At 43.4% G+C, this 20433-nt stretch overlaps 1 protein-coding gene across 1 annotated transcript in view; it reads right to left on the bottom strand.

Moving 5' to 3' along the window:
- The window catches only part of mphosph6 (M-phase phosphoprotein 6), a 33284-nt gene extending 13602 nt beyond the window's left edge, over positions 1-19682 (bottom strand). The window contains exons 1-2 of the mRNA XM_078210620.1: positions 19331-19682; positions 9000-9112 (exon numbers count right to left, since the gene is read on the bottom strand). Coding sequence (XP_078066746.1) covers positions 9000-9112; positions 19331-19381 — 164 coding nt within the window. The 5' untranslated portion in view covers positions 19382-19682. The remainder of the gene's footprint in view (positions 1-8999; positions 9113-19330) is intronic.
- Between the last annotated feature and the right edge of the window lie 751 nt (positions 19683-20433).

Raw genomic sequence — 20433 nt, 5'->3', positions numbered from 1 at the left:
AGTGTGTACACAAATGTAGAAGGAGATAGCATTTGAACTTTGGGATTTGTTCTTGGAAAAATAACAGACTGATTATTAACTCAGTACTAGCACATAATTTTCAACCTCTAATGCTTCCACCTCCATCCCCATTCTCATTCTATGGCTCCTGTGCCCTGACTACATTTCAGAAACTTAAGTCATTTAGCTTTACCCAGCTAACCTTATCAAATGCAAATGTCAACTGGTGAACTTGCACTCATGCCTTTGGGCTATTGGAAGTGAAGCTTTTTGGAAGGCGCATACTAATACAAGAAGACGTGCTGTATGGCAATTTCCACAGTTATCGATTTTATCATAATGCTGCAATTTTGTCTTTAACCAGCAAACACCCTGACCCCAGATAGTTTAGAGGGGAGAAAGTAAGGTACGTGAAAGGAAACTGGATGGACATTTATTTACTGATTTAAAAGTCTATTATTTATACATTTTATCAGATTTTCCTGAGCTATTTCAAATTTTCTAACATACTCCATCCGAAATGAAAGAATGCTCATCTATTTTTTAAATTTTTTGAACAATACTTGTGCTCCACGAACCAAAGCTTACATAATTTAGCTTGATAAATCTGAGTAAACATTGCAGCCTCTTCCTAAGGTCTTCACCATCACAGCCGATAGCCTTCAGCTAATTTGATTACTCTACACAACATTAAGCAATGGTTCAGTCCACTGGCTACAGGCCACATCAACATTCCAGCTGTAGTACTGAAGGCATATACACCAACACAGGACTTGCCCTATCCATGTTGTTCCAATACAGCCTCAGCTTTGGCATCTACCCAACAATGTGGAAAATTGCAAAGATATGTACTGCCCACAGAAATAAGTATAATTCTAACCCCACTTTACATCACAACTCAGGTCAATGACCCTTTATCAGAACTATTTTTATTTCAGATTTCCAGCACCTGTAGTTTCTTGCTTTTTTCACACAAACTAGGGTTGTATTCCTGGAATTTAGAAGGCTAAGGGATGATTTGGTTGAAGTTTTCAATGAATGTGCCACACAGGGAACAGTTGCATGCATGCGTGGCCATGCGCCAATCTTAAAGGGACTCTGGCATATAAAAGGTCATCGTGCACTGCAAAATGAAATTAGCGGGAACATCGGTCGGGGACTAGTGGACAAAACTGAAAGTTAGAGCCAGGTCTTTCAGCATTGAAGTGAGGAAACAAGTCTACACACAAAGGATAGTAGACCTTTGGAATTCTCTTCTGTAAAGTAGTTGGCGTTGAGTCAATTGTTAATTTTAAATCTAAGATTGATAGCTTTTTGTTAACCAGAGATATTGAGGGATATGAGGCAAAGGCCCGCTGGTTAGGTCGCACCTCAGCCATGATTTTGGTAAGTGATGCAGGAGGTTTCAAGGTCTAAATGGCCTACCGCTGTTCCTATTATCAGACCAATTTCTGGCCTATCAGCCTGCTTCCAATCATCAAGTAGTGATGATTGGAAGCAGTGATCGTAGTTCTATCAAGCAGCACTTACTTATACTCTATAGAAGGCTGCTCACCATCACCCTCTCAAGGGGGATTGAGGATGGGCAACACATTCTGGCCTCGTCAGTGATGCTAACATCACATGGACAAATAATGAAACAATTATTGAATGGTTTCATCAGTACCACCCAATTCCACACCTCACTGCAACCTTGGTCTGAACATGGACACAAGCTTCTCAACATTTTGGCTAAGATCAAGCATTGGATCAGGCCCCAGTGGGGGTGCAATACCTGATGTTGTCAGCTTGGATCCTGTTTGTCTCTCTTGTGGGGTCTATCAATTGGATTAAATTGGATTTTTGAATTTGGTTTTTGAAGCAAGCAAGAATATGGATTCAGGTCCACCTGGTCCAAGCTGAGCATTGGCTTTGTAACTTAAAGAATGGAGTAAAAATTAAAAACTGAATTCCAGATGCGAAGTGGGTGCAACCGCCCTTGTTGGTCAAAACCCTGGAATTCCCTACTTAATATTTTGGGAAAACTTTCACATCAAAGACCACCTTCTGCCACCTTCTCAGAACAACTGGACATGCACAATACATTCCAGCATGTCAATAACATCCCTAACTACAAAGGTAATTTCTTTAATCTCTGATCCATCAATAACAAATAGCATTTATATAACATCTTTGATATAGTAAAATGTCCCAAGGCATTTCACAAGAGTGATATCAAACCAAACTTTGACGTTGAGGCACAGACGATGACTAAAAGTTCCGTCAAAGAGGTAGGTTAAAAGTAGCGTCTTAAAGGAGGATAAAGAGAGAGAAGGACGGGGGCGGCGGTGCCGGGGGGGGGGGGGGGCGGGGGGGGGGGGGGGTGGCGGGGGTGGTGGTGGAAGGGGAGTGTTAAAGTAGTTTAGAGAGAGAAGGGGGAAAGGTGCTGTGAGATCATGAAAAGATTTGTAAACAAGTAAGAGAATTGTAAAATTGAGGTGTGGTTGAACCAGGAGAAAATGTAGCTCAGCCAGCACTCAGGCGATGTGTGAACAGCATTAGACTCAAGATACAGACAGCAGAGCTTTGGATCAGATAAGCACAAAGCAATGCAAGATGGAAAATGGGACGTCAATCAGGAGTACACTGGAATTGTCAAGTCTTGAGATAACAAAAGTATGGATGAGGGTTTCAGCTGCAGATTAAGAGAATCAGATTCAGGCTTCAAACTTAAACCACTCACCAAGTTCACAGGTATGCTTTTGATATACCAATATAAAAGGAAGAACAAATTTCTTCCTGTCTGCCTGTACTGTAATGGATCTGAGACATGTGCCTCGTTTTGGATATGCAGATACTTTCCAATTCGTTCCACATGGCACAAGACATCATATCCACCACAATTCGTAAAGCAAACTTATCAGATCTGTTGAGACATTTTTATGAAATACATTTTAATTACTTGAAAGCTAGTTTAATTTTGCAGCTTTGAAACAATAATAATATACTTTTACGTGGCTTCTTTAATGTAGCAAAACGTTTCAAGGTATTTCACAGGATCATGAGGCAAAATTTTACACCATGTTAAAAAAGGACATACCAGACCATAACTTCCTCAGAGTGAAAATTAGTATCAGATTCCCACTTTGTACTCACTTACCTATGCAAAATTTTGTCTGTGCCTGTCTTGTCCAACCCCCCTGACTCAGGCTACATGAGACTCAGGCAGTGCATCTGCAGATCCAGTGCTGGAATCTAAAATAAACCAACTGAAGGAGGTCACGCACCCTGTTTTATGGCACAAACTGCTATAAAGCAGGTGAATTTTAAGATCCCGTTGAAGAGAACAGGCTGGGAAGGCAGCCTGAGTCAGGGAGATTGTGGAGGAGGCAGACAACATGGGGCGGGGGGGCGTGGTTTGGTGAGGGGGTCTGGCCAGGTTGGGTCGGAGATTGCCAATCTATCAGATTTCTTGAGACAGTATGGCTATTATTTCATACATACTATGCATGGGTTGCAAACATAGTTATGAGCTATGGCTGAATGCTGGTTTCTCCCAGAACACACTGGGTGACATGACCACTTCCAGCAGCTTGACCTGCTGTAGGTGGTCTCTGTTTATCTCCCAGTCATGCTTAGTTCCAATACAAAGTCCTGGTGGTGCACTTACATCTGTGAGCAATTGATTTGTGCAGAAGCCTTGAAGTCAGAACAAATTATTGCAGCTTCTGCCGCTTCTCTTCTTGCAGACTTTTGAAACTTCTAACAACGATGGAAAGCACTAAAATGCATAGAATGGTAGCAACATATAGAAGAAGTGAACCAGAAACTAATTTGTAAGCAGTTGACGTTCCATTTAAATTGCTGGGGGGAGGCAGAGATTAGGTCCTTCATTGCTGCTTAACACATTAAGAGAGTTTGGAGTTACTTGCATATAAACTCATTTGTGTCCAGTGCTATTCTGCAAAGCCCTCCACCCAGCCCACTATACATCCAGATGATATTGGCAATCAGAGTCAAAGATAAACTGTTAGAGGGCTGGAAGAGGAGCCAATACAGGAGTTCTCTGTATCTGGTTATGAGTGGAATCACCCGAGGGCAGTTCCACTCAGTTGGACAATGGAGAAGAGGCACTGAAAGAGGATGGCGTGGCTGACCACATCACAGGTTGCAGAGAGCTCTAAGAAAGATGAGGGAAATTAGCGCACCATAATTACAGAAGATATAATTTCTCACTGTGGTTAAGGCTGGTTTGATGCTTCAGTAAGAGAATCATGGAACTGAAGAGGCAGCATTTTCCAAGAGAACAGAGCAGGTGGAAACTTGCAGCATTGCAAGAAAAGGGTCATAGGTGGCTTCTTGGAGACAATATCTGAAGAAAGGAAGCCATTTACAACATCAGCTATCATAGGAACCAGAAAGGTAGTTGTGTGGTTTAGTGAGAACAGTCAACTGCAGGAAATGGGTCTCAAGGACAGTAATAAGCCAAGAAAGATAGAAGGCAAACTAGAGAAAGGTATCTCACGCACTGCCTGAAAAAGCTGTGCTGTCTCTGAGGAGGAAGACCCGCCATGTGTTCTGCCCATCAGGCATCTAAGTGGACAGCGTTGGGCCTTCCTCCAGACTGAGGAGTCTGAAGCACTACCCAGCACTTGCACTTGGCAGCACCACGTCAGAGGCCATGGCTGCTGCTGCTAGAACAACACCCTCTGGAGTCCCAGGACTGCGAAGCAACCCAAGCAAAAGTTAAGTGCTGTGCGGGAGGGGAGTGCTTGCGTCAATGACCGTGCAGGTCGTCAACAAGGGCAGTAGGGTGGCTATCAGTTGCCACCACCCACTCCTTTCCTGCTCGCCCCATATCCATGTTTTTGATCATACACAGATTAGCACAGATCGAGGGGATCCTTACTTCAGATTACACACAGCCCTCATAATCTTACCAGTCATGCCAGCTGCTGTCGGCAGGCCCACCTGGAGCTGGTAAGATTGTAGCGGAGGCAGGAAGAAGCCCTTAAGTGCTCATTAATTGACCACTTAGGGACTCATGTGAAGGTGGAGTGGGAAGGTCAATCCCAGTGGAGGTAAGAATGTGTCAGGTATCAATCGTGACACTAACTGACCAAATTCCAAGATCCGCCTGTTTCCAACTTCCTGCAGGGGCAGAAGACTCGAGCCTTGACTTTTTCACAAGCTAGACTAATGAGGTCGCTTAACTTGCCCACTTACACTTTATCACCTTCTGTAATCTTTGATGGGTGCAGTTCCTTGATAACTTTCATGTGCATGCTTAAAAAGGTCTGTTGTCTTAGAACATAGAACATTACAGCGCAGTACAGGCCCTTCGGCCCTTGAAGTTGCGCCGACCAGTGAAACCAATCTAAAGCCCCTCTAATCTACACTATTCCAATATCATCCATATGTTTATCCAATAACCATTTGAATGCTCTTAATGTTGACGAGTCCACTACTGCTGCAGGCAGGGCATTCCACACCCTTACTACTCTGAGTAAAGAACCTACCTCTAACATCTGTCCTATATCTCTCACCCCTCAATTTAAAGCTATGTCCCTTGTGTTGGCCATCACCATCCGAGGAAAAAGGCTCTCACTATCCACCCTATCTAATCCTCTGATCATCTTGTATGTCTCTATTAAGTCACCTCTTAACCTTCTTCTCTCTAACGAAAACAACCTCAAGTCCCTCAGCCTTTCCTCATACGATTTTCCCACCATACCAGGCAAAATCCTGGTAAATCTCCTCTGCACCCTTTCCAACACTTCCACATCTTTCTTATAATGCGGCGACCAGAACTGTACGCAATACTCCAAGTCCGGCCGCACCAGAGTTTTGTACAGTTGCAGCATGACCTCCTGGCTCCGAAACTCAATCCCTCTACCAATAAAAGCTAACACACCGTACGCCTTCTTAACAACCCTATCAACCTGGGTGCCAACTTTCAGGGATTTATGCACATGGACACCCAGATCCCTCTGTTCATCCACACTACCAAGTATCTTACCATTAGCCCAGTACTCTGTATTCCTGTTACTCCTTCCAAAGTGAATCACCTCACACTTTTCCACATTAAACTCCATTTGCCACCTCTCAGCCCAGCTCTGCAGCTTATCTATGTCCCTCTGTAACCTGCCACTTCCCTCCGCACTGTCTACAACTCCACACCGACTTTAGTGTCTTGTAAACAGTCAGATCATCGATAAGGAGGATGAGATAAATAGCTGTTAGTACTATTCTATAGTGGTCTAACACTGCTTCTATATTGCTGTTAAAGTTGAATTCATAGAGATTCTCGTCTCCCGGTTCACAAAAGATTGCATCTATAAATCTGCCACCAGGATAAAAGAGTCAGATTTATCAATGTAAATGCCAAGAGCTGGATTGTGGATGATGGTCTTTTGATATCTGAAACGCAAGTGTACATTATAAGTGGTTTTTGATCTAGTGTTGAACTATTTATCTTACAGTACCTACAGTTTCAAGCTCTTTGTTTTGGAGGTCACATTTACTAGAGTATAACTAGAAGCCAAGGCAAGCTGGTGATGATTTTTTGGTGATGAGTCATACATAATACGCACACAAACTAATTAAACACTGGAGCTGGGAATTCTGTACTTTACCCCAGGAGGAATAATCAAACATTTCAGTGATTATTGAAAACATCCTTTCCTTAGGATGTTTTCCTCAGCTTAACGTCTGTAGTAGGGAAAATGCTGGAATCCATTATTAAGGAGGAGATAGCAGGGCATCTGGATAGAAATGGTTCGATCAATCAGACGCAGCATGGATTCATGAGGGGAAAGTCGTGCTTGACGAACATGTTGGATTTTTATGAAGATGTGACTAGGGCGGTTGATGGAGGAGAACCGGTGGATGCGGTGTTTTTGGATTTCCAAAAGGCGTTTGATAAGGTGCCCCATAAAAGGCTGCTGAAGAAGATTAGGGCACACGGAGTTGGGGGTAGTGTGTTAAAGTGGATTGGGGACTGGCTATCCGACAGGAAGCAAAGAGTCGGAATAAATGGGTGTTTTTCCGGTTGGAGGAAGGTAACTAGTGGCGTGCCGCAGGGATCGGTACTCGGGCCGCAACTGTTTACCATTTATATAGATGATCTGGAGGAGGGGACGGAGTGTAGGGTAACGAAGTTTGCAGACGACACAAAGATAAGTGGAAAAGTGAATCGTGTGGAGGACGGAGAAGATCTGCAGAGAGATTTGGACAGGCTGAGTGAGTGGGCGAGGATATGGCAAATGGAGTATAACGTTGAGAAATGCGAGGTTATACACTTTGGAGGAAATAATAACAAATGGGATTACTATCTCAATGGAAACAAATTAAAACATGCTACCGTGCAAAGGGACCTGGGGGTCCTTGTGCATGAGACGCAAAAGCCCAGTCTGCAGGTACAACAGGTGATCAAGAAGGCAAATGGGATGTTGGCCTATATTGCGAGGGGGATAGAATATAAAAGCAGGGATGTCTTGATGCACCTGTACAGGGCATTGGTGAGGCCGCAGCTGGAATACTGTGTGCAGTATTGGTCCCCTTATATGAGGAAGGATATATTGGCATTGGAGGGAGTGCAGAGAAGGTTCACCAGGTTGATACCGGAGATGAGGGGTTTGGATTATGAGGAGAGGCTGAGGAGATTGGGTTTGTACTCGTTGGAGTTTAGAAGGATGAGGGGGGATCTTATGGAGACTTATAAGATAATGCGGGGGCTGGATAGGGTGGAGGCGGAGAGATTCTTTCCACTTAGTAAGGAAGTTAAAACTAGAGGACACAGCCTCAAAATAAAGGGGGGTCGGTTTAAGACAGAGTTGAGGAGGAACTTCTTCTCCCAGAGGGTGGTGAATCTCTGGAATTCTCTGCCCACTGAGGTGGTGGAGGCTACCTCGCTGAATATGTTTAAAGCGCGGATGGATGGATTCCTGAGCGGTAAGGGAATTAAGGGTTATGGGGATCAGGCGGGTAAGTGGTACTGATCCACGTCAGATCAGCCATGATCTTATTGAATGGCGGGGCAGGCTCGAGGGGCTAGATGGCCTACTCCTGCTCCTATTTCTTATGTTCTTAGCCCCAAATATTGTTCTTTGGGATCCAAACTATAAAAAACTGCGTTTACACACATACCTAAAACCTGCAAGTTTTGGTAAACCTGCCAAATGATCAAGCTAGACAGTAGAGCTATTTGACATCAAATCCATTTACACATCTTCAGTGTTGTCACTGTTAGCTTAATTAGACTGGGTTATTGTACAGCATGTTAGTTTGAAGTCACACACAAATTGCCAATTATCAGTGTTAACGACCACAACAGAATCCAGTATTGTTTTTATGTTGATCCTAACAAAATTGCATTCAATAAAAGATAAAGTCGTCTTAGTCCCAGATGATCATGGGCTGTTCTCCCCTTTGAGGGACAGAGCTGACTAGTGGTGATTTTAAACTGAGGATCACCACCCCTTGGGCAAGGTTGAGAGGGGCATTCAACAGCACTGTTGGGAATGTAAAAATAATTTTATGTTAACTATTTTACAGTGAATACATTTATCAAGACTAAAATAATTTTTAAGTCTCCGAACTTCAAAGCACTCATCAAGAACATACAATTTGAACTTGGCTCACTTAACCATTTTTGTCAAGTGACTCGTTCAAATTAACCTTGAAATATAACCTGTGAACATTGGCCTAAAGAAAAGCTGCAAGTGTTCAGAAAGAATCACATCAAAGAAAGTGAGAAATAAACAATGAACATTCAATGATAGAAATTAAAGTCTGATTTTTCAGTAACTAGTTCCATCAACGCAATTTAAAAAAAATGTTTCTTTTGTTTTTGTTTTAAGTCAAATCCAATTCAGTCAGCCTGGTTGATCTTACTTCCAAGTTGACCACATAATTATCCATGAATTCCTGAAAATGGCCTGAAATAGCTTGGGAAAGAATGATGCAAAATTACCCAATTGGAATTATTAATAAGCCTTCATAAATAGTTGTTAACTTACTCTTTTTCTTTCAATTCTGGTAAATCCAAATACCAGTGTTCCTCACTAATTATCTTCTTTTCTTCTTCTTCCAATTGCTTCTTAGTTTCTGTATCCAAACTCCTCTGCATAAACTAAAAGCAAATAAAAATAACGAAAGCTAAAAAAGATATCATTTTTAAAAAATCACTAATTGCCTTCAGTTGAACTTCCACTACCATGCAATCCACCTCACATAGATTAGGAAGAAAAATGCAGAAACTGTAATTTATGCAGCATAAGTAAGGAAGATTACAGAACCTGTGTGATGCAGTGAGAATTTTATCTGCAACTTGCAGGCCACATCTACTATTCTTATGGTTAAAAGGACAGCAGGTCCGAAAGTGGAAGTGGCAGATACTATATCAGTAAGAATGCTTCTCGAGTAATTGGCTTTTTACAGGTAAGCATTTGAAGCATACACATGGCAGTTTTATAGCCAGGTTAAGTGATATGTAAGGCAGAAGGATATTTTCATGTATATTGTGCTTGGAAGGGAAAACTATCTCTCTAAAAATGCAGAGGTTGGAGCTATCCAATAATTAAAAATAATTGACACTATCAATATCAAAGTATTATGTAATTCATTGTGTGAAAATTCTAGAATGTCTTAAAATTTGCTATTGCAACAATAAAACATGCCCTACCTATATTATTAACACTTAGCCTAGTTTTTGATAAATGACATGGCTTTCAGATGCATTCCAAGGGCTGATGATACAAATGTGATGAAATGCTGATGGCTCTACAATTTCTGTCAAGCAATGTTAGCTTTGAAAATGCCTCATATGTTTAGGACATAAACTTTAATACAAAGCAATTACTGAGCACTCTAGCGTGCATGTAAAATTTATTAGTCAAATGCCACTTTTCAGAGATTTAGCTTGGTTAGCAGTCTACAATGAATAAATGTAGTGCTTGAAATGATCAAACATCAACTGGACTCTTACTGATTTGAATGATCCAGGAATGGCATGCAGAATAAGTGGTCAGTTGTGGATAAAATAGCTAATTTGTCATTTCATTGAATTCTTTGGCCAGTTCATTCATTGAAAATAACATTTCCAGAAAGGGGCTATTCACAATTGGAACTGGACTACAAAACCTCGGTCATCATATAATATGGATCAGACAATAAAGTCTTGTATTATGGGTCAGGCAATTCATTGCTCACAATATCACCATCTCAAGTATTACAGAGAAACAAGCTTGCACACAATTTTCCTTTGCATGATGTTAATGTGAAGTTTTGCTTTTCTTCAAAGCTGACCCAAAGCAATTCTTGACCAAAGATATGATGCTTCCAAAGAAATGGCAAGCTTCACCAATCAAAAACTCCAAAAACAACGTCATGCATTAGGATTCCTGTGGGACATTGATTTTGCATCACTCAAATGACATTTCAAACAAAATAAACAACAAAATAATTCTGCAAATGCAAGGAACAGAACAAAAATCAATGTTTTGATAAAAGCCCATATGCCTAAAACAGTAACTTGTCAGTTGGACTGCCCACATATGCTGACTAACTTGCTTTGTCTTTCAATATTTTATCTTTTTATTTCTAAAACAACATTGTGCTTTATTTTGGCTGCTTATTGCAATTACTGTGCCAATAGGTATCAATGCAGTTAATTGTTCACTTCTTCAGGCTGGATTATCTGCAGAATCATCGACTATATTTTTGATGATACATGCATCAATATTTTTTGTCAGTAGCTAAGTTCACATCTCAGCATTTCTCAACTTAACATGGAATTAGGTTTTTTTAGAAAATGGTCTCACTTGGAATATATATATTGTTCATATTCTTTCATGGGATGTGGGCATTGCTGGCTAGAACTGCATTTTTATTGCCCACCCCTTGAGAAGTGATGGTGAGCTGCCTCTTTGAAGCGCTGTAGTCCATTTGTTGTAGGAACACCAACAGTGATGTTTGGAAGGGAATTCCAGGATTTTGACTCAGTGACAGTGAAGAGACATCAAAGAAAAGTTCCATGTCAGATTGGAGTAGAACTTGCAGTTGGCGGTGTTCTCATGCATCTGCTGCTCTTGTCCTTTGGTGGTAGAGGTCATAGGTCTGAAAGGTTTTGTCGAAGGAGCCTTGGTGAGTTTCTGCAGGGCATCGTGTACATAGCACACATTACTGCCACTGAGCATCGGTGGCAAAGGGAGTAGATGTTGACAGTGGTGGACAGGGTGCCAATCAAGCAGGCTGCTTTGTCCTAGCTGGTGTCAAGCTTCTTGAGTGTTGTTGGAGTTGCATCCAACAGACAAGTGGGGAATATTCCATCACACTCCTGACTTATGCCTTGTAAATGATAATGTGGAGATGCCGGCGTTGGACTGGGGTAAACACAGTAAGAAGTTTAACAACACCAGGTTAAAGTCCAACAGGTTTATTTGGTAGCAAAAGCTGAAGAAGGGGCTTGGGGCTCCGAAAGCTTGTGTGGCTTTTGCTACCAAATAAACCTGTTGGACTTTAACCTGGTGTTGTAAATGATAGACAGGCTTTGGGGACTCAGGAGGCAGGTTACTCTCTGCAGATTTCCCAGCCTCTGACCTGCTCTTGTGGCTACAGTATTTACAGTCACAAGCTGCTCCTGTCTGCCCACCTGCACTTTATCATACATATGGTATTTTCCATATTGTCTCAACATATCAAAGTTGCCTCATGTAATGAATTGCATTTTTGGAAGTATAGTGAGTGCTTTGTAGGCAAAATCCTTCCTTTGTCAACATGTACATTCATCATTAAATCAGTATGCTGCTTTTGGTTCGAGTTATTTCTGTTTTGCTCATATATTCATCTTTCCATAAAAACTGCAGTATTTAGCTTTAGGTTTACCAGCCCTCATTATTATTAAGACAAGCTAGAAAAGTCCCTTTAATTTCCTGCAATCTCATGTATCCCCGTTCAACTTTTCCAGACTGGAGGCCTGTGACCAGTGGTGTGCCATAGGGATGGGTCCACTGTTGTTTGTCATTTATATGAACAATTTGGATGAGAATATAGGAGGCATGGTTAGTAAGTTTGCAGATGACACCAAAATTGGTGGTGTGGTGGACAGTGATGAAGGTTATCCAAGACTCCAATGGGATCTTGATCAACTGGGCCAGTGGGCCGAAGAATGGCTGATGGAGTTTAATTTAGATAAATACGAGGTGTTGCATTTTGGCCAAACAAACCAGTTAATGGTGGGGCCTGGGAAGTGTTGTCGAACAGAGAGACCGAGGGGTGCAAGTACATGGTTCCTTGAAAGTGGTATCACAGGTTGAAGATGGTATTTGGCACACTTGCCTTCATTGGTCAGAGCACTGAATACAGGAGTTGGGACATTATGTTACAACTGTACAAGACATTGGTAAGGCCACATTTGGAGTATTGTGTACAATTCTGATCGCCTTGCTATACGAAGGATGTTATTAAACTGAAAAGGGTGCAAAAACTATTTACAAGGATGTTACTGGAACTGGAAGGTTTGAATTATAAGAGGAACCTGGATAGGCTGGGACTTTCTTCCCTGGAGCATATGAGGATGAAGGGTGGCCTTATGGAGGTTTATAAAATCATGAGAGGCATAGATAGAAACATAGAAAACTACAGCACAAAACAGGCCCTTCGGCCCCACAAGTTGTGCCGAACATATCCCTACCTTTTAGGCCTACCTATAACCCTCCATCCTATTAAGTCCCATGTACTCATCCAGGAGTCTCTTAAAAGACCCTAGTGAGTTTGCCCCCACCACCACTGACGGCAGCCGAGTCCACTCACCCACCACCCTCTGTGTGAAAAACTTACCCCTAACATCTCCCCTGCACCTACCCCCCAGCACCTTAAACCTGTGTCCTCTCATAAGCAGACATTTCCACCCTGGGAAAAAGCCTCTGAGAGTCCACCCGATCTATGCCTCTCAACATCTTATATACCTCTATTAGGTCTCCTCTCATCTTACCTCTCTCCAAGGAGAAAAGACCGAGCTCCCTCAGCCTATCCTCGTAAGGCATGCCACTCAATCCAGGCAACATCCTTGTAAATCTCCTCTGCACCCTTTCAATCTTTTCCACATCCTTCCTGTAATGAGGCGACCAGAACTGAGCACAGTACTCCAAGTGGGGTCTGACGAGGGTCTTATGTAGCTGCATCATTATCACCGGACTCCTAAACTTAACCCCTCGATTGATAAAGGCCAGCACACCATACGCCTTCTTAACCACCTCCTCCACCTGCGGGGCCGATTTTAGAGTCCTATGGACCCGAACCCCAAGGTCCTTCTGATCCTCTACCGTACTAAGAGTCTTTCCCTTTATATTGTACTCCTTCATCCCATTTGACCTGCCAAAATGGACCACTACGCATTTATCTGGGTTGGAGTCCATCTGCCACTTCTCCGCCCAGTCTTGCATCCTATCTATGTCCTTCTGTAACTTCTGACATCCCTCCAGACTATCAACAACCCCACCAACCTTCGTGTCGTCGGCAAACTTACCAACCCATACCTCCACTTCCTCATCCAGGTCATTTATGAAAATGACAAACAGCAAGGGTCCCAGAACAGATCCCTGGGGCACACCACTGGTGACCGACCTCCAATTAGAAAAAGACCCATCTATACACACTCTCTGCCTTCTTTGGGAAAGCCAGTTCTGGATCCACAGGGCAGCAGCCCCTTGGATCCCATGCCCTCTCACTTTTTCGAGAAGCCTTGCATGGGGGACCTTATCGAACGCCTTGCTAAAATCCATATAAACCACATCTACCGCTTTCCCTTCGTCAATGTGTTTAGTCACATTTTCGAAGAACTCCACCAGGCTCGTAAGGCATGATCTGCCTTTGACAAAGCCATGCTGAGTATTCTTGAGCATACTAAACCTCTCTCAATGCTCATAAATCCTGTCCCTCAGGATCTTCTCCATCAGCTTACCAACCATTGAGGTTAGACTCACCGGTCTAAGGTGAATAGTCACGTTCTTTTCCTCTGGATAATGGAGTCCAAAACTAGAGGGCATAGGTTTAAAGTGAGAGGGGAAAGATTCAAAATGGACCCGAGGGGCAACTTTTTCACACAGTGGGTGGTACGTACATGGAATGAGCTGCCAGAGGAGGTGGTGGAGGCGGGTACAATTACACATTTAAAAGACATTATGGGAGGTACATGGATAGGAAGGGTTTAGAGGGATATGTGCTAAACGCAGGCAAATGGGACTAGTTCAGTTCAGGAAACCTGGTTGGCATGAACGAGTTGGGCCAAAGGGCCTGTTTCCATGCTGTATATCTCTCTGACTCTAATTATTCATCCAATTTCTTTTTGAAGGCTACTACCAAATCTATTTCTCAGAGTCTCAGGCAATGAATTCCAAATTTGAATAATTTATTGCGTAGACGTTTTCTTTCATATTGCACAGCAAAGGGTTATCTCAAGCACTGCTCTAATAATAGCTGCTGAGTATGTGCACAATGAGTTATATCTGTTTCTCTTTTACTTCTTGTGCACATACTCTAAATTGTAACATCAACTTATGCACATATATGCTGTAAAGTGACTCAGTGGCACTTTGCAGAGGAGCTCAGGGAAACTGATTGTTTAATGAACAAGAATCCAAATTCAGACAGCCACATTAGACATTTAAACTGAACACATCTATGCTGAGGTATGAAAGAATATAAATACATCCAACCCAATTAACATGCCGTACTGCATGATCTCTAATTAAGTTAATACCATCACATCCTCTACAAAAGGTGCATTAACACATTACAGACTTTTGACTTCACTGGCATAAAAATAAGTGCAACCAGAAACATTTCAGGTTCAAGCAAAATTAATGACTTATCCTTTTTGCCTCCACCATGAAAAAAATCATACTGCAAACATTTTGAACTGCTTTCTCATACATTTATCCAATTCACACACATAACCTATAAGGTAACCAGCTCATATTGATATAGGACAAAATTGTAGTAGCCCATAAGCTACTACAATTGTTGGGCGGCACAGTGGCTAGCACTGCTGCCTCATGGCACCAGGGACCTGAATTCAATTCTGGCCTTGGGTCACTGTGTGTGTGGAGTTTGCACATTCTCCCAGTGTCTGTGTGGGTTTCCTCCGGATGCTCCGGTTTCCTCCCACAGTCCAAAGATGTGCGGGTTAGGTTGATTGGCCATGCTAAATTAACCCTAGTGTCAGGGGGGATTAGCAGTGTAAATATGAGGGGTTATGGGAATAGGGCCTGGGTGGGATTGTGGTCGGTGTAGACTTGATGGGCCAAATGGCCTCCTTCTGCACTGTAGGGATTCTATGATAAGCATTAAATTACGTGCGAACATTGCAGTAACTTGAGAAATTTCTGGAATTCATCCCTATAATTGCTGACATACTTTTGCTCCCACTCATAAATGCGATAATATATATTCTAATGAGCAGTTCAAAAGCATTCGATGCACAAACCTTAGGCCAGATTGTATTTTAATTCCATTCTATACTTTTTGGACACTGCATATACTTCAAAATATTTGAGATTTACTGCATATTACAAGGAAGAAAATATTTTTCACAAATAATTATTCAACTGCATAGAGTACCACAAAGAAAGACAGTTATTAACTTGTACAGCAAGGGAATACTGGAGCTGAGATTATGTAGTCTTTATTCAAAAATGCTTTAAATAGATTAAATAAGCTTTACTGCACAATTAAAGCTACTTACATGGGATGGTTTCAAATAGATATAATGCTTACTGTTAGAAACAGGTCAACCACAATATTAGAAGTACAGATGCCATATTTAGCATTCTGTGCTTGCATGCCAGATAGTGAAGTGGGATAAAACTTACATAATGATTAAGTGCAGAGAATTGTGAACTTGCACAATAGTGAGTGAAAGGAAGTACTCTTAAGGGTCCAGAAGCAGAAAGTGATGGGAATACATACACATACAACATGGTGCAACTGCAGGTTGATCAGGCCAATAAAGCAAAACAGGATTTTTTTTACAGAAATAAGGATGGCACGATTGTTAGCACTGCTGCCTCACGGCGCCAGGAGCCTGGGTTCGATTCCCAGATTGGGTCACTGTTTGTTTGGAGTTTGCCCGTTCTCCCCGTGTCTGCATGGGTTTTCTCCGGGTGCTCCGGTTTCCTCCCACAGTCCAAAGATGCGTGGAAGTGAAGTTGAATGCGTACGAAATATTGATTGCTGTTACAGTACAGAAAAATTTGCATAACCAAAGAATGGAACTCTTTGGTTGAGCTCTCAGATTGGAACCACATTCATTCTGGTTGAGAATGAATCTGAGCGATACAATCAACTGAATCTGAGCAATGCATCATAAAACCTGATTTGCTTTCCTGTAACCATCTCACATTGCTTTTGCTTCTTAACAATTTTCTATTATTACCATCAAGTAGCCCTCAATCAAGGAGCCCTAGTAAAACTGGAATCAATGAGTATCAGAGGGCAAACTCTCCACTGGTTGGAGTCATACCTGGCAAACAGGAAGATGGTTGTGGGGAGTCAGTCTTCTCAGCTCCAGGGCATCTCTGCAGGTGCCCCTCAGGGTACCGTCCTGGGCCTAACCATCTTCAGCTGCTTCATCAATGACCTTCCCTCCATCATAAGGTCAGAAGTGGGGATGTTCGCCGATGATTGCACAATGTTCAGCACTATTTGCAACTCCTCAGATACTAAAGCAGTCTATGCTCAAATACAAGATCTGGACAATATCCAGGCTTAAGCTGACACTAAGTAAGTAACATTTGCACCACACAAATGCCAGGCAATGACCATCACCAATAAGAAACAATCTCACCACCACCCTTTGACAATCAGTGGTGTTACACTGAACCCCCCACTGTCAACATTCTTGGGGTTAGCATTGACCAGAAACTCAACTGGGCTCGTCACATAAACACAGTGGCTACAAGAACCGGTCAGATACTCAGAATACTGCGGCGAATAACTCACCTCCTGACTCCCCAAAGCTTGTCCACCATCTACAAGCCACAAGTCAGGAGTGTGATTGAATACTCTCCACTTACCTGGAGAGTGCAGTGCCAACAACTCTCAAGAAGACCCACATCATCCAGGACAAAGCAGTCCACATGATGGGTACTCTATCCACCACCTTAAACATTCATCACCACTTGATTCGAACCCCAACACAAACATTCACTCCCCCCACCACCAATGCACAATGGCAGTAGTGGGTAGCTCTTTCGGGTACCAACATAATAAACAAACTCAAATTAACTTAGGGATAAAGTAAAAGGGGCAGCTCCCTAAAAGGAAGGGGGGAACAGCCCGAACCAAAAACAAAGTCGAAAGGAAACTTAAAACGTCAAACCAAAAGGTGATTATCGGGGTCGATAATACACCCCAGCCCCTGCGGCGCCCAGCGGTCGCGGAAGGCGTCAACCGCGCCCGTGGACACCGCATGCTCCCTCTCCAGAGACACCTGGCCGCGAATGTATGGCAGTAGTGGGTACCATCTACAAAACGCACTACAGCAACTCAACAAAGCTGCTTTGAGAGCACCTTCCAAACCTGTGACCCCTACCACCTGGAAAGTCAAAGATGCATGGGAATACCACCATGTGCCCCTCCAATCCATACACCATCCAAACTGTTCCTTCACTGTTGCTGGGCCAAAATTCTGGAATTCCCTTCCTAACAACACTGTGGGTGCACCTACACAGTAATGTTGTTAGGTTGTGTGAAAATGATGACAAAGGACGACAACTCAAACTATAAGATCTTCAGCAGCTCTAACATGCCATGGCTGTCACCACACTGGTGAGAACTCCCTTGCTACTGGTGCGTCACTTTCTGTGTACAGGTCATGGCAAGATATACATGAATATTCATTCTACATCTTCCTCATTTTCGTTGGGACAATCCATACTCACCTGCAAATAACAATGTTGAATGCTGTAACAGAACACTGAATATTTAAATTGTGCGGAGCCTTAGCTTGCGGCACAAAACCTCGCGCAAAGCCCAAACATATCTCTCTTGAACCATCATCCACCCCCGACTTCTAAAAAAAATGGCACATATATACACCTAAGTCAGTACATAGTCCTTGAACTTGCAGTTTGGTGTGCTCAGCTGCCCGAGTGTGTAATTACACCAATTGGCTGTGCTTAGGATGTACCCAGATTACTGTCCAGATGGCGGACCTAGGGTGAGCACGGTGGCTGCAGGGCTTGCTGCATTGGTAGCAGAAGGGCTTCCATCTCCACCAGTGCAGGGGTTGCAGATTCTGAACTCGGTGTGTCAACCTACATGGCAGTTGGCGGTGCTGGTTTGGATACCTGTAAAGATGAAGCTAATTTCCTGATATACAGGGCACCATCTGAGATGACCATGGAACTGTTGCTTCTACCCTGCTGCCATCAGACCTTTGAATGGACCTACTTTATATTAAGTTGATCTTTCTCTACACCCTAGCTATGACTGTAACACATTCTACACCCTCTCCTTTTCTTCTCTACATACGTATGCTTTGTCTGTATAGCGCACAAGAAACAATACTTTTCACTGTATACTAATTCATGTGACAATAATAAATCAAATCAGTGTCAGGGACCCGGGTTTGATTCTGGTCTTGGGTGATGTATGGACTCTGCACGTTCTCCTCGTGTCTGCGTTGATTTCCTCCGGGTGCTCCGGTTTCCTCCCACACTCCAAAGATATGCTGGTTAGGTAGATTAGCTATGGTAAATTGCCCCGAGGTGACACACATTCCATCGAATCCTGACAGTGCAGAAGGAGGCCATTCAGGCCATCGAGTCTGCACCGACCACAATCCCACCCAGGCCCTACCCCTGTAACCCCATGCATTTACCCTGGCTAGAACCCCCTTAAACACGAAGGAGCAATTTAGCTTGGCCAATCCATCTAACGCGCACGTCTTTCGGACTGTGGGAGGAAACCGGCACGTCCGGAGGAAACCCACGCTGACACGGGGAGAACGTGCAAACTCCACACAGACAGTGACCCAAGCTGGGAATCGAACCCGGGTCCCTGACGCTGTGAGGCAGCAGTGCTAATAACTGTGCCCATGATGTGCAGGTGGGGGGTAAATGCATGGGGTTATGGGGATAAGGCAGGATCTGAGTCTGGGTAAGATGCACACAGGAGAGTCCCCCCCCCCCCCACAACACACTCACACTCAAACACAGATACACAGTCTGCCACACACTCACTCCCCACCCGGACAATCAGCCGCTCTGTCCACGCTCTGGGCCTACACTCCAGCTTTGGGAAGTGAAGCCTGTCCCAGGCCGCCGCACGCTTTGGAATTCAATCCTACCTTCATCTTCAGCAGGTTTTTCGATAATTTCATGGCGCTTTCCCTGGCCATTGTTATTTTCTTGGTGGGGCGGGCGGGGGGCGCAGGAAAGAAACACAAACACTTTACGGAGTTAAACAAACTAAACGGAGCGAGCGGCGCTCCCCCAGCAACACGTTAGCAACAGCCAAAACCAATCGATCCGCCGCACTCGCGAACCACCACAGGCCGGCAAATCGATCGCCAGAAACAGGATGGGGAGCTGTCCAGCATCTCCACAGACCAAGCACACTCTCCCAGCTGCTGTATCAGAAACAACTTGCAGACAAAAGATACTATTCTGGCTTCTGGTTGTTTCCCCCTCCCCCACTTCTCCACAGATTCTAAGCATGATAGGTCATTTTAAAACATTGTTTTATGATGTGCACAATAATAACCCCAGGAGGGAATGGTTTTACAGTGGTTAGCGCTGTTGCCTCACAGCGCCAAGGACCCAGGTTCAATTCCTGGCTTGGGTCACTGTCTTTGTGGACTCCGTACGTTCTCCCTGTGTCTGCTTGGGTTTCCTCCAGGTGCTCCAGGTTCCTCCCACAGTCCGAAAGATGTGCTGGTTAGGTGCATTGACCATGTTAAATTCTCCCTCATTGTACCCTAGCAGGAGTCGGAGTGTGGCGACTAGGGGTTTTTCACAGTACCTTCATTGCAGTGTTAATGTAAGCCTACTAGTGACACTAATAAATAAAGTTTAAAAGGGGGTTTGCTTCCTTGATTCTATTTATAACATCTTTTCTTACCAGATTGTGGTGGACCTCAGTTGTGCCTTTGTCCTATTTGGACCACCGTTGTGTGTGTTTGTCATACCTGAACATATCCCCTTCCGGTTTGGTTCCTCCCCGCGGCACCCAGTATAAAGGTGGCTGTCTCCTCCCCCTTGTTCAGTCCAGGTCGGTTATTTGTTGGGATCTGCTCCTGATTCTGTTGTGAATAAAAGCCTACACTTGTATTGGCACACCGGTAGTCTTTTGCCTTATTGATAGCGCATCAATTTTATTCACAACAGTTGACCAGCACGGAGCAGTTTCTAAAACCTGACAAGTTAGCATTAGACCCTCAAGAGGTTGGAG

Source organism: Mustelus asterias, chromosome 4 (assembly GCF_964213995.1).
Source record: "Mustelus asterias chromosome 4, sMusAst1.hap1.1, whole genome shotgun sequence".
In the NCBI taxonomy this organism is placed as follows: domain Eukaryota; kingdom Metazoa; phylum Chordata; class Chondrichthyes; order Carcharhiniformes; family Triakidae; genus Mustelus; species Mustelus asterias.
This window is presented reverse-complemented; position numbering and strand designations above follow the sequence as displayed.